Source organism: Mandrillus leucophaeus, unplaced genomic scaffold, assembly GCF_000951045.1.
Source record: "Mandrillus leucophaeus isolate KB7577 unplaced genomic scaffold, Mleu.le_1.0 Scaffold555, whole genome shotgun sequence".
NCBI classification, from domain to species: Eukaryota; Metazoa; Chordata; class Mammalia; order Primates; family Cercopithecidae; genus Mandrillus; species Mandrillus leucophaeus.
In genome coordinates, this window is record NW_012105975.1 from 62,141 (window position 1) to 76,605 (window position 14,465).

At 49.8% G+C, this 14,465-nt stretch overlaps 1 protein-coding gene and 1 pseudogene across 1 annotated transcript in view; both read right to left on the reverse strand.

The window, feature by feature from the left end:
* Nucleotides 1-711, reverse strand: part of LOC105552424 (uncharacterized protein C2orf57-like) — a 1,133-nt gene extending 422 nt beyond the window's left edge. The window contains exon 1 of the mRNA XM_011998090.1: nucleotides 6-711. Within this exon, the coding sequence (XP_011853480.1) occupies nucleotides 6-674 (669 nt within the window). The 5' untranslated portion in view covers nucleotides 675-711. The remainder of the gene's footprint in view (nucleotides 1-5) is intronic.
* Nucleotides 712-4,174: 3,463 nt separating this feature from the next.
* On the reverse strand, nucleotides 4,175-7,127 carry LOC105552425 (annotated as a pseudogene).
* Between the last annotated feature and the right edge of the window lie 7,338 nt (nucleotides 7,128-14,465).

Genomic DNA, 14,465 nt, shown 5'->3' on the forward strand with positions numbered 1-14,465 from the left:
TCAGCTTCAGGGTATGGGGCCTTTGGATGCTCAGCTTTCTCCTCAGCAGCCTTGGTGGTGCTGGCAGCCTGAGGGCCATGCTGGCTATTGACACCTGTGGTGACGTGGTCAGCATCACTCCCGACGGGCTGAGCCTCCGTGTGCTGGGTGAACTGTGGCTCAGCACTGGGGGCCAAGGGGGCTGACTCCGGCTCTCTCTCAGGAACACTCGCCATTTGTGACGTCTTGTCCTTACCCAGGAGGTGACTTGGGAAAACCACTAGACTCTGACTTGTCCTTGTGTCTTGAACCTGCGTGTCCCACGTTGGATTCTCAAGGCTCATAGATGTTTGCAGGGGAGTTGGGTTTTGGCTGGGAAGCAGAGGTGTGATTTTTCTAGGTGTCTTCTGGCCATGTTCTGGAACAACTGCACCCTTGTCTTTGTCTCCAGATGTTGACATGGCCTCGGGGGTGGCCGTCTTGAGGGAGGCCTGATCTATATCCTGCTGGTCGGTGGATGCGGCAGAGCTGCTCACCGCCAAGACATCTGTTGTGAGTGGGACCTGACCTTGGGGCCCTCCTGCTGGGCTGTCCTTAGACACGCTGTCAGCCACGCTGCCCAGGGGGGACCCGGGAGTGCCATGTGTGAGGCTGCTGGTGGAACCGGCCTCTCCCGAGGGCTCTCCTGGGGTCATCTATGCCCTTTGCTATTTGTGGCAGTTGGAGGGAGTGGCTGCAACCCAGCTGGGCTGAGTTGTCCAAGTGGTGAGGTCACAAGGGACTGTGGCCACTGGTGATGTCACAGGTACCCGTAGAGCAAGGGTCTTGAGCTTCTGGAGCAGCCTTCCAAGTGGGCTAAGTCTATGGGACAGTTTGTTGCCAACTTTGCCGGTACATAGGGAAAAAATGACAAATGTTCTGGAAAGGGCTGGAGGCATGTGTACAGGGGCAAGTACAGCCACAGGGCCACAGGAGTGAGAGTTGTGACTTTGACAAATGAGAAGGGATGCAGATGTTGATTTAGAACAGTGTTTATAAGGGACCCCTCCCGGCACCTCTCTGTCTATACTGGTGTCTCAAGACCCCAATTTAGGCTGGGCATGGTGGCTCACTCCTGTAATCCCAGCACTCTGGGAGGCTGAGGTCGGGGAATCACCTGAGGTCAGGAGTTCGATACACCTACTTGTGCTTAGCTAGGCACGGTGGCTCACGCTGTAATAATAGCACTTTGGGAGGCTGAGGCGGGCGGATCATCTGAGGTCAGGAGTTCCAGACTAGCCTGACCACATGGAGAAACCCCGTCTCTACTAACAATACAAAATTAGCTGGGCGTGGTGGTGTGTGCCTGTAATCCCAGCCACTTGGGAGGCTGAGGCAGGAGAATCGCTTGAACCCGGGAAGCAGAGGTTGTGGTGAGCCGAGATCGCACCATTGCACTCCAGCCTGGGCAACAAGGGCGAAACTCCATCTCAAAAAAAAAAAAAAAAAAACTATATTAAGAAGATGGTTGGAGAGGAAGACTCAGTCTGTTGTGTGTGTGCTTCTCCAGGGGTTATCGGTTAACATTTAGTGACACCTTATGGACGGGAAAAGGCGCGTAGCATCCTTCCCATCATCCGTCAACTCTGGGTAGGTACCGTTCTACTAGTATACCAGTTTACACACAGGCACGCTGAGCCTCACAGAGAATAAGTGACTTACTCAAAGCCACACTACTAATAAGAGCTGAATCTGGGATTTGAACCCTGTCTGGCTTCAATACTAAGCTTTCCAGCACTCTCTCTTACCCAGGAGGCATATTAAAAATGTTCAATGAGGGGCTGGGCATGGTGGCTCATACCTGTAACCCAGAACTTTGGAAGGCCAAGGTGGGAGGATTGCTCGAGCCCAGGAGTTCAAGACCAGCCTGGGCAAAGTAGTATGACCCTGTCTGTACAAAAAATAAAACAAAAATTAGCTGGGCATGGTGGTGCATACCTGTAGTCCCAGCTACCGGGAAGGCTGAGACCCAGGAAGAGGATTTCTTGAGCTCAAGAGTTCAAGGCTACAGTGGGCTATGATCACATCATTGCATCCCAGCCCAGGTGACGGAGTGAGATCCTGTGCCTTAAAAAAGAAAAAAGACATATCTAATGACTGGCATGGTAATGATGCTGGCTGATGCAGACAGAGGCCTCCCATTAGAACCGGTTCCACCACACCAGCAGGTGACAGCTGCTGCCAGCGCTGAGCTGTACCATCAGCAGCATGGTCATACGTGTATGGAAAATTCCCCTCCCTGAAACTCTCTGCCCTTGTCCTCTCTCCTGCTGCCTCTCCTGGCTGGCTCCCTCCCTCCTCCACTGCTCTGGGATCAAGCCTTCACTTCACACTCCTTTTACTGACCCAGCCCAGCCGGCCTCCACCTTAACCCTCTGAGGCTGGCTGCACTTCTGACACCAGGCTCCTCGCTCACTGAGTGTTTATTTTCACCGCAGATACCCTGCCACCACCTCAGAGGTCACAGGGCAAACCCAGGCTTGTTGGAGTGTGAGGGGCCAATGAGTACAGCCTGTAGCTTGTGAAGGCGTCCTGGAGAGAATGGTGGCTGCCCATCCCAGATGACCTTCTTCCTTAGTGTCAGACAATTGCTAAATAGAAATTATAGGAGGCTACTGCTTCGGATGAGGCTCCTGCACCAGGCCCCAGCAGACTGGACTAAACGTCAAGATGGGGTCACTCACACTGAGGTTCCAAATCACCGGGAGACAGAGATGATTGCCAGTTTCCCAAATGGGCCAGTTTCTTTTTTTGAGATAGAGTCTTGCTCTGTTGCCTAGGTTGGAGTGCAGTGGCGTAATCTCGGCTCACTGCAACCTCTGCCTCCCGGGTTCAAGCTATTCTCATGCCTCAGCTCAGACTAGTCTTGAACTCCTGGCCTCAGGTGATCCACCCATCTCAGCCTCCCAAAGTGCTGGGATTACAGATGTGAGCCATCTCGCCGGGTATTTTTTTGAGACAGCATCTTGCTCTGTGGCCTTGGCTGGAGTTCAGTGTGTGATCACAACTCTGAGCTGAAACAATTCTCTTACTTCAGCCTCCCAAGTAGCTGGGAATACAGGCACACTCTAGCACACCTGGTTAATTTTGTTTTTACTTTTTGTAAAGATGGAATTTCACCATGTTGCCCAGGCTGGTCCTGAATTTCTGGGCTCAAGGAATCTGCCCGCCTCAGCCTCCCAAAGTGGTGACATTACAGAAACAGGCCAGTTTCAATCTTCAAGTGGCATGATAGTGAAAGTTCCCTCTGTTTTATTTTGTTTTTTTTTTCTTCTGTCTTGAACTCCTGGGCTCAATCACTCCTCCAACCTCAGCCTCCTGAGTAGCTGGGACTACAGGTACACGCCGACACGTCCGGCTATTTTAAAAATTCTTTGTAGAGATGGGGCTTCGCCATGTTGCCCAACTTGGTTTCTAACTCCTGGGCTCAAGTGAACCTCTCACCTCCCAGAGTGCTGGGATTACAGGTGTGAGCCACTGCACCTAGCCTGGTTTTTGTTTTTTAGTTTCTGCTTTTTTCCACCCTCTTCCTATCTGTAAAGCCAACTTTTACTGCTTGATTCATTGGAACCCTTATTCTATTTTAGGAAATCAAGTGTTGCCTGATTCTAGAATCACAAAGCCAACTGACAGCTTTAAAGTAAACTTGTTGTAATTTTGTCTTTTGACACTTAGTGTCAGGACTCTGATTTTATTGAGAACCGCTATGTCTTAGCTAAAAGAACACACTTCCCAGCCTCCTTTGCAGGTAGGTAAGAACATGTGACCATGTTCTGGCCATTGAGAAGTAAGCAGAAAGTATTGAGTGGAACTTCAAAAAGAATCCTTCAAAGTGTTTAACATCTTTTTGATCTTCTCCCTATCAGGAATGTGAAGGCTGGAGCAACAGCAACCCTCTTGGTCCAGCAAGAGGATTGGTCCAGCAACCCTCTTGGTAATCTTGAGGGTGGAAGGCACACACTAAGAGGGTGGACCCAGCAAGGATGGAAGGACCCTGGGTCCCATGGTTGGAGCTGTCTGGCAGCCACCAGACCAGACTATCGCCAACCTCTCGAATTCCTTTATGTGAGGGAAAATAACACTATATGTGCCCAAATGATTATTTTTGGTTTTCTATTACATGCAGCTACACGTAATCCTAATCCAATTCTAACAGTTACAAGATCCCTGTCAAGTGGTTGGTCTGTGTTTGAATATTTCCCAGTCCTAAACAATCAAGAGTAGCATAAGGCACTGAGTGCCAGTAGGCCTGATGCTGGGCAGGGGTTATTTCCCCATTTTTCAGATGAGGAAACTGAGGCTTAGAGAAACCAAGCACATAGCAAGGTCAGTGGCATCCGTCTGACTCCAAAGCCCCACACCCCACACTGCTCCCTGCTTTTGGTTAGAAAGTTCTCCCTGCTCCCTATCTTCACCCAGGAAATAAAAACCTATATATTTAAGGTATATGACTTCATTTTTTTTTTGAGGTGGAGTCTCACTCTGTCACCCAGGCTGGAGTGCAGTGGCACGATCTCAGCTCACTGCAACCTCCGGCCTCCAGGTTTAAGCGATTCTTCTGTCTCAGCCTCCCAAGTAGCCAAGATTACAGGTGCTTGTCACTGCGCCTGGCCAATTTTTGTATTTTTAGTAGTGACGGGGTTTCACCATCTTGGCCAGGCTGGTCTTGAACACCTGACCTGTGATCCACCTGCCTCGGCCTCCCAAAGTGCTAGGGTTATAGACGTGAGCCACTGTGCCTGGCTGACTTAATGTTTTGATGTACGTTAGACTGTGAAATAATCACTACAATCAAGCTAATTAACATATCCATCACCTCACATCATTTCCACCTCCCTCCCTCCTTCGCCTCTTCCTTCCTTCCTTCCTTCCTCCCTCCCTCCCTTCCTTCTTTCCTTCCTCCTTCCTTCCTCCCTGCCACCCTCCCTCTTTCTTTTCTTTTTTCTTTCCCTTCCTTTCCCTTCCCTTCCCTTCACTTCTCTTCTTTTCTTTATGTTTCTTTCCTCTTCCCCCTCTCTCTTTTTTCTTTTTTTTCTTTCAACAGGGTCTTACTCTGTTGCCCAGGCTGGAGTGCAGTGGTACAATCATAGCTCACTTCAGCCTTGACCTCCTGGGCTCAAGGGATCCTCCCACCTCAGCCTCCTGAGTAGTTGGGACTACAGGTGTGTGCATCATGGCTGGCTAATTTTTAAATATTTGTAGAGATGAAGTCTCACTATGTTGCCCAGGCTGGTCTTGAACTTCTGGGCTCAAGCAATCTGCCTGCCTTGGCCTCCCAAAATGCTGGGATTACAAGCACGAGCCACCACGCCTGGCCATTTTCTTTCTTTCTTTCTTTGTGTGTGTGTTTGTGTGTGTGTGTTGAGAATAGTTAGAAAGTTTTTGATGTCCCCTCATGTGGCCCACTAAAACCATCATGCATTTTATAGGCACCGAGGACAAACTGTATTTGGAATTCAGTTTTTGATTCTACATGTTGCACTTTATGTTGACCCTTGTTACATTTCATGTGCTTGGGCCGGGCGCGGTGGCTCATGCCTGTAATCCTAGCACTTTGGGAGGCCGAGGCGGGTGGATCACCTGAGGTCGGGAGTTTGAGACCAGCCTGACCAAAGTGGAGAAACCCCATCTTTACTAAAAATACAAAATTAGCCAGAGTGAAACTTCATCTCAAAAAAAAAAAAAAAGTTTCCATATGCTTGAAAATCTGTGCCAAGGAAGCCTCCAGTGGAATGAAGAGGCACTGATGGCAAAGGCAGAGAGATTTATTAAAATTGGGAAACAAAATATAAAGGATTATTTATTTGTAAAGAAATATTAAATGAGATTAGTATAGAACAAAAGATATTTATTCTGGTATGTGGACAATATATATTTCAGATATATTCTGTACATAAATAAAATACAAAATAAAATATATATGAAAGTTTTCTCCATCTTAACTTAGTTCAAAACTTTCCTACTTTTAGTTTTTTTTCTTTTCTGGTGAAAAGATATATATATATTTAGAATTAGCCAGCCAGACTCAGTTTAGATGGTCCCGTTTTTGTTTTTTTTTGAGATGGAGTTTCATGGACTCCTGTCGCCCAGACTGGAGTGCAACGGCGAAATCTTGGCTCACCGCAACCTCCTTCTCCCGAGTTCAAGTGATTCTCCTGCCTCAGCCTCCTGAGTAGCTGGGATTACAAGGCATGTGCCACCATGCCCAGCTAATTTTGTATTTTTAGTAGAGATGGGGTTTCTCCATGTTGGTCAGGTTGGTCTCGAACCCCTGACTTCAGGCGATCCGCCCACCTTGGCCTCCCAAAGTGTTGGGATTTCAGGCATGAGCCACTGCGCCTGGCCTTTTTTTTTTTTTTTTTGAGACAGAGTTTCGCTCTATGGCCCATGCTGGAGAGCAGTGGTGCGATCTCAGCTCATGGCGACCTGTGCCTCCCGGGTTGAAGCGATTCTTCTGTTTTAGCCTCCCACGTAGCTGGAACTGCAGGAGCACAGCACCACACCTGGCTAATTTTTTTGTATTTTTAGTAGAGACAGGGGTTCGCCACGTTGGCCAGGCTGGTCTCCAACTCCTGACTTCAGGTGATCCACTCTCCTTGGCCTCCCGAAGTGCTGGGATTATAGGTGTGAGCCACCGCACCCAGCCACATGATCTCATTTTTGTTGGCAACATCCAAAGCATCATAATCAGCAGCCAGTTGAACATAAGCCTTCTCTCCATCAGGCCTATTCAGGATGCTGGCCGTGGCCACATCAATGTCATAGAGCTTCTTCACAGCCTGTTTGATCTGGTGCTTGCTGCCTTTGACATCCACAATGAACACAGTGTGTTGTTGTCCTCTGTCTTCTTTGTGGCCAACTCAGTGGTCAGCAGAAACTTGAGGATAATGCGGTGGTCAAGCTTGTTTCTCCCGGGGACGCTCTTCCGGAAATATTTGGGCCGCCTCCAGAGTCGCAGTGTCTTGGGCCGCTGGAAGGTGGGTGATGTGCAGATCTTTTTTTTTGTGGCTGTGGACACCTTTCAGTTCTGCCTTCTTGGCTTTCAAAGCCTTTGCTTTGGCTTCAGTTTTAGGAGGGGCAAGAGCTTCCTTCTTTGCCTTTGGCATCATCTTGTAAAAAGAGTTCTCTACCTTTATCATGTAGTTCTCATAAGAGGAAATTCATCTCAAATAATTTGCCTTTGCTTTCTTTTCAATTCCTTTCTCCCTCTCTCTCTCTCTCTCTTTTTTTTTCTTTTGAGACAGAGTCTCACTCTGTCATCCAGGTTGGAGTGCAGTAGGATGATCTCGGCTCACTACAACCTCCGCCTCCCAGGTTCATGCTTCAGCCTCCCAAGTAGCTGGGACTACAGACACTTGCCAGCATGCCTGGCTAATTTTTTTTTTTTTTTGAGACAAAGTCTTGCTCTTGTCCCCCAGGCTGCAGCCTGGAGTGCGGTGGCGGGATCTCAGCTCACTGCAACCTCTGCCTCCCAGGTTCAAGCAATTCTCCTGCCTCAGCCCCCCAAGTAGCTGGGATTACAGGTGCCTGCTACCACGCCCAGCTAATTTTTGTATTTTTAGTTGAGACGGGGTTTTGCCATGTTGGCTGATCTTGAACTCCTAACCTCAAGTGATCCACCTGCGTCAGCCTCCCAAAGGGCTGGGATTACAAGCATGAGCCACCGTGCCTGGCACTCAACTCCTTTCTCTTGGGGAGAATGACTCTCCAATTAAATAATTAAATACTCTTATTTTAGGGTAAACTCAGTTTATGGAATATTATGCGGCTGTATAAAGCCTCCACAGAAACATGGAGAAAGATTGTTATATTACTTTAAAAAGCAGGAGATTGGGCATGGTGGCTCACACTTGTAGTCCCAGCACTTTGGGAGGCCAAGGCGGGAGGATTATTTGAGTCCAGGTGTTCGAGGCCACAGTGAGCTGTAATTGCACCACTGCACTCCAGCCTAGGCAACAGAGTGTGACCCCATCTCAAAAAATAAGGTCAGATATGGTGGTTCATGCCTGCAGTCCCAGGACTTTGGGAGGCCAAGGCGGGTGGAAGGAGACCAACCTGGGTAACATGAAGAAACCTCATCTCTCCACCACCACCAACAACAAAATTATCCGGACATGGTGGTGTGCACCTGTGGTCCCAGCTACTCTGGAGGCTGAGGTGGGAGGGAGGATCACTTGAGCCTGGGAGGTAGAGGTTGCAGTGAGCTGAGATTGTGCCACTGCGCTCCAGCCTGGGTAAAGGAGTGGGATCCTGCGTCAATAAACAAATAGATACATAAATAAAATTAAAATATGAAAATAAAAAAATTAGGACCAGGTGTGGTGCCATGCACCCATAGTCCCAGCTACTCAGGAGGCTGAGGCGGGAGGATCACTTGACCTGGGAGGTTGAGGCTGCAGAGAGCTAGGATAGCACCAATGCACTCTAGCCTGGGAAACAGGGTGAGAACCTGTCTCAAAAAATAAGATCTTTTAAAAAGCGGGATGCAATATTTTATGCACACTGTGTGTATTTGCCCATACTCTTTCAGCTGGAAGCTATAGAAACCCAAATCAAATTGGCTTCTTTAAAAATAACAAAAATCAAGAAATTTCTTGGCTCACAGGAACCTGTAAAGCCTGGAGGAAAGGGTCTACGCAGCAGATGCTCATGATGCTGTCAGGGATTCAGTTCTTTCTCTTCTCTTGGCTCCCTTTGTCATTGATGGCTAGATTTTCAGGGAGATTTCTTCCATGCGGAAACTTCTAGCGCTCCAGGCATCCTTCCTAAAAGCTCAGGCCAGTTCAAAGAGATGCTGGTCTCCTGTGGTTTCGGCAAATCTCAGGACAGGCTTGTGGGCTCCTGGCGTGTCTCAGAAGCAATTTCTACAGCATCCTGGTTACTCAGGCCTGAGTCACGCGACCACTCCTGGCGTGGTTGTTGCGGGGTGGGGGGTGCGGCCCCACCCTAACATAAGGCCTGTGGAAGGTAGTGGAATTGTTCCCAGGAGGAAAACTGGGGTGCTGTTACCAAAAGAAGGTGAACAGTGAACTGGATGCTGGGCTGGAAACATAAACACCACTAAATGATAATGACAGACATGTGCAAGAAAGGATGTTCATTGAGGGAAAGTCTGGCAGGAGATAGAGCAAAAGGTCCGGAAGAGGTTCTGATTATTGTTTATTGTTAACAAAATCACAAAACAGGGCCGGGCACGGTGGCTCACGTCTGTAATCCCAGCACTTTGGGAGGCCGAGGCGGGTGGATCACTTGAGGTTAGGAGTTCAAAAGCAGCCTGGCCAACCTGGCGAAACCCCATCTCTACTAAAAATATAAAAATTAGCTGGTGTGGTGACGTGCGCCTGTAATCCCAGCAACTCTGGAGGCTAAGGCAGGAGAATGCCTTGAACCCGGGAGGCAAAGTTTGCAGTGAGCCAAGATCGCACCACTGCACACCAGCCTGGGCAACAGAGTGAGACTCTGTTTCAAACAAAACAAAACAAAAAAATCAGAAGACACATAGAAGCAAAAAGTTACTACATATAAATAAAACATTTAAATCACCCTAAGAAATATGGTGGACTGAGTGGGAAGCCTGCTATCTCAATGCACACACACACACACACACACTCACACTCACACACACTCACTCTCTTCAAACACAGAAATGCTGGATAAAATGTGGTCCACAGTAGGTAGGTTAAATACCTAGCTGAGCTAAAAAGAATGGGAGACCCCCATGTTCCAGAAGGGTGGACTTAGACAGGGGTGTCTTGTGAAGACAGAGCCATGGCCTCAGGGTGCCATCCAGATTGCCGTGTGTGGAGCATTTAGCAGGGCCCTGGCTGGGCTGACTGAGAGAGGACAGGCCACTTCGAGAATCCGGCGAAGTGCTGCCCACCAAACGGGAGAGGGGCAAGGCTGTGTCCTCAGTCCAGGCCCTGAGCAGGGCTGAAAGCCTAAGACAGTGGAAGGAAGCTTCTGCCTGTCCCGTGGACGCTGGTGGAAGCAGCTGCCCTCTCAGAACCACAGACCTACTGGGGACACTCAGTAAAGTCCCCAGTCCCACAGAGCTGCGCGTGGTGTGCGTTGCAGTCGGCTGGCAGCCGGCGATGGTGCACCTCTGTGCCCAACTTGGAGTTCAGTGTCATCAGCTTTGGTGGAATTATTTTCACCACTGAAAGTGGCTACAAATCAGAGCTACTCCCCCCACAACGAATCGCGGTTTCCTCGAATGGCACTGATTATGCTCTTTCTCCCAGTGGTGTGGCTGTTTGCCTTGCCCTCTGAAGGGGGCAACCCTCAGGGTTCCCTGTGGAGGAAGACCACGCCCTATGACTCCCCAGAGTCCCAGAGAGCAAGGCATTCTAGTTTTGTGGCTAACATGTGGCCTTTGGAGCTGGCTGTCTGGGTTCGAATCCTGCCTTTGCTATAGCTACCTGTGTAATGTAAGGCAAGTTACTTAATATTTCTGTGCCTCAGTTCCCCTAAACATAAAATGGATATAATAATAGTCCTTACCTGTGGTGTAATACAAAGTATATATTTGGTCTTTGTCCTAGGTTCCTGGCACAGAACTCCAAAAACCTTTGAAATTTCTCTTTTTATTTTTTGAGACGGAGTCTCGCTCTGCTGCCCAGACTGCAGTGCAGTGGTGCAATCTTGGCTTACTGCAGCCTCCGCCTCCCCGGCCCAGGCTGGTCTTGAACTCCAGGCCTCCAGTAATCTGCCCATCTCGGCCTCCCAAAGTGCTGAGATTACAGGCCGACGTGCCTGACCTGACATTTCTTTCTTTTTAGACGGAGTCTTGTTTTGTCACCCAGGCTGGAGTGCATCTCAGCTCACTGCAACCTCCCATCTCGGCTCACTGCAACCTCCGCCTCCTGGGTTCAAGCGATTCTCCTGCCTCAGCCTCCCGAGTAGCTGGGACTACAGGTGTGCGCCACTATGTCCAGCTAATTTTTGTATTTTTAGTAGAGATGGGGTTTCGCCATGTTGGTCAGGCTGGTCTCAAACTCCTGACCTCAGGTGATCTACATATCTCGGCCTCCCAAAGTACTGGGATTACAGGTGTGAGCAACCATGCCTGGCCTGGCCTGATATTTCTTGAGTGATAAATAGGAGTGTCTTTTTTTTTTTTTTTTTAAATAGAGACGAGTCCCTGATGTCACCCAGGATGGGTTGCAGTGACTATTCACAGGTGTGATCATAGTGCACTGAGCCTTTGAACCCCTGGCCTTAAGTGATCCTCCAGTAACCCCCGCAACGGGTTCACCTTGCCTGCTGCCTAGAAGGAGCCAATTTCAAGACAGGGGAATTGCAATAGAGAAAGAGTAATTCACACAGAGCCAGCTGTGCTGGAGATCGGAGCTTTATTGTTACTCAAATTAGTCTTTTGGAGGCCCGGAGAGGTTAAGGAGGCCTGTTCAGAGTCCTACAGTGGCGGCAGCAGGGTCTCACATGTTGCCCAGGCTTGTCTCGAACTCCTGGCCTCAAGAGAGCTTCCCGCCTTGGCCTCACAAAGTGCTGGGATTATATGTCTTTAATACAAAGCAGCTTTTACATTTAAAAAAAAGTGGGGGGGATCTCATCAAATGAGCTCAAGATTCTCTCATAGTGAACGGCTGCCTATGGTGATATCCATAGCTAGGAGCGGACTGAGAGAGCTGACACCCTTACCCTCCATCTTCAAACAAGGAATCGGAGACCCAGGGTGGGGGTGATCAGGGCAGAAGCAGAGTCCCATCTGTCCAGGCTCTTCACCCAAGGAAGCAGAGGAGGTACTCCCAGCCTCGGCCCACTTTCCCACAGCCTCACCCCACCCCTCCCCTTCAAAGGATCCTCCAAGCCAGACGGTGGCCTGCATGGGGAAACAGGGGAGGAGGAGGGGCTGTGGATATTGCTATCTCCCTATCTGTCCCTGCCCTCCAGTGCTCACCCCAAGTGCCCCAGCCCCAACATCCAGAAAGTGAGGTCTCAGGGTCCGTCTCCCAGCAAACCACCATGGCCTGCGCAGGAGCCCTTTCTTTCTGGGAACGTGCTCTTAGCTTGTGGCCCCTCATTTTGGGGCTGGCCCTGCTGGGGTTGTGCCAACGGGCTGCTGCTCCACCATTTCACACGGTGACCTGGGTGCCATGTACTAGCCATCCTCTTTCTCCCAACAAAGAACACTGATTTTCAGATATTTCAGGGGGCCTGGCCCCAGTCTAGCTCCAGGGGTGGGTTCCTGTGGTCTCAGCCATTCCCCTGGGCATCACTGGCTCAGGCCCGTGCTCAGGGACTTCATGCAATCCCGGCTGTGGAGTCATGAGAGCAAGGGGAGGCTCCCTGGAGCCCATCGGGGATTTCCTCACTCATTGGGAGGCCCAGGAAGTCATGGTCTTCCTCTCCCCCTATAAATGATCACATCCATTAGACCTCTTGTGACCACGAGGGCATCTGGTCTGAGAAAAGCCCTACATAGAGAATGGCCTAACCAGGGAGATTGCAGAAAAGTAGGGCAAAGCCTTGATCAAACTGCACCTGCAGCCACTCATCATAGATTTCCTATGATGGGAGGTGATTTGTTTCCGTGTTGCTTCAGCCAGTTGAACCAGGGCTTCTTGTGACTAACCACCAAAGGGACCCTGAGAAATAGCAGCCCTAGCCTGAAAGTCACCCAGGGAACCTGAGTGGCAGGGCCCCACCACACGCCTCTCTGGGAGCATCCCGGCTCCTCCGGCTGCCATGGCTGCAGCTCTTGGGTCACCTCCCTCCTGCTCTGGGTGTTGGAACCCTCCATCCCTAGACCCTTGCCTACACTGGTCTATAAATCACTCCCACAGGCCCCTCCCACACCCGTCTGCAGAGCCTTCCTTGGCACTGCCCCTCACCTATGACCAGATTCCTCACTTAAATTCAGTATGGAAAGACTCACCATTCAAAAAAGCAAAAGCTGCTGTCCCCTATCCCCAGTCTACACTAGCGAACAGAGAATTGATGGACCGATTCAGTAAGTTGGCATCTGTAGTGGGATGAATTGAGGTCCCTAAAAGATAGATCCATATCCTTACTCCTGGCACCTGTGAATGTGACTTTATTTGGACAAAAAGGTCTTTGTAGATATAATTAAGTTGAGGATACCCCTGGGCATGGTGGCTTATGCCTGTAATCAAAGCACTTTGGGAGGCCGAGGCGGGAGGATCATGAGGTCTGGAGTTCAAAACCAGCCTGACCAACATGGTGAAACCCCGTCTCTACTAAAAATACAAACATTAGCTGGTTGTGGTGGTGTGCACCTGTAATCCCAGCTACTTAGGAGGCTGAGGCAGGAGAATCGCTTGAACCCAGGAGGCAGTGAGCCAAGACCGTGCCATTGCACTCCAGCCTAGGCAACAAGAGTGAAACTTCATCTCAAAAAAAAAAAAAAAAAAAGAAAGAAAAGAGGAGAAAGGAGAAGACACAACACAGGGAAGGTGGACCTGTGAGGCCAGAGGTGGAGAGTGGAGTGAGAGGCAAGAGCCAGAGCTCCTGGAGCCACCAAAAGCTAGAAGAGTCAAGGGGGTGTGCAGCCCTGCCAACACCTTCACTGTGGACTTCTTGGCCTCCAGAACTGCGGAATAATACATTTGTGCTGTTGTAAGGTGCCTGGTCTGTGGTCATTTGTTACGACAGCCCAGGAAGCTAACAGAACCTCTAAGGATGTGACCCATTATTGAGTCTTGACTCTGGACACTGTCAGACGCAGCACTGCTTAATCCTTCCAAGAGCCCTCTGTGGTAGGTACTGTTTTTCTGTTTGTTTTTTGTTTTTGTTTTTTTTTGAGACCGAGTCTTGCTTTGTTGCCCAGGCTGGAATGCAATGGCACAATCTTGGCTCATTGCAACCTCCATCTCCCAGACTCAAGCGATCCTCCTGCCTCAGCCTCCTGAGCAGCTGAAACTACAGGTGTGTACCACCATGCCCGGATAATTTTTGTATTTTTTGTAGAGACAGGGTTTCACCACATTAGCCAGGCTGGTCTCAAACTCCTGACTCAGGTGATCTACCTGCCTCGGCCTCCCAAAGTGCTGGGATTACAGGCGTAAACCACCGTGCCTGGCTGGTAGGTACTGTTATTATCCCCATTTTACAGGTGAGGAAACTATGGCTCAGCAAAGACAACAGCAGGGCTTTGAGCCTCGTGTTTAGCCCATGCTCCTGACCACTGCAAGATTGTGCAGGCCGACATGCCCTTTAGGGAATGAAAGGGCAGAACCAGCATGCCCTTTAGGGAAGCTCAGAACTTTGTTTATTACAGTTAGGCACACCCCTCCCCAACCCTGTGTCCCTGCTTCAGCCACTCTCTCTCTCCACCTGCTGTGATGGACACTGCTTACTGTGGTCCCTGCTCTAGCTGCTGCCACCTCCAGGTGGCCACAGGGATCTGGCCCCACTGGGCCTCCTATGGCTGCTTCTGGGTGTGTGGGCCTGGACCTTCCCAGGGCTCT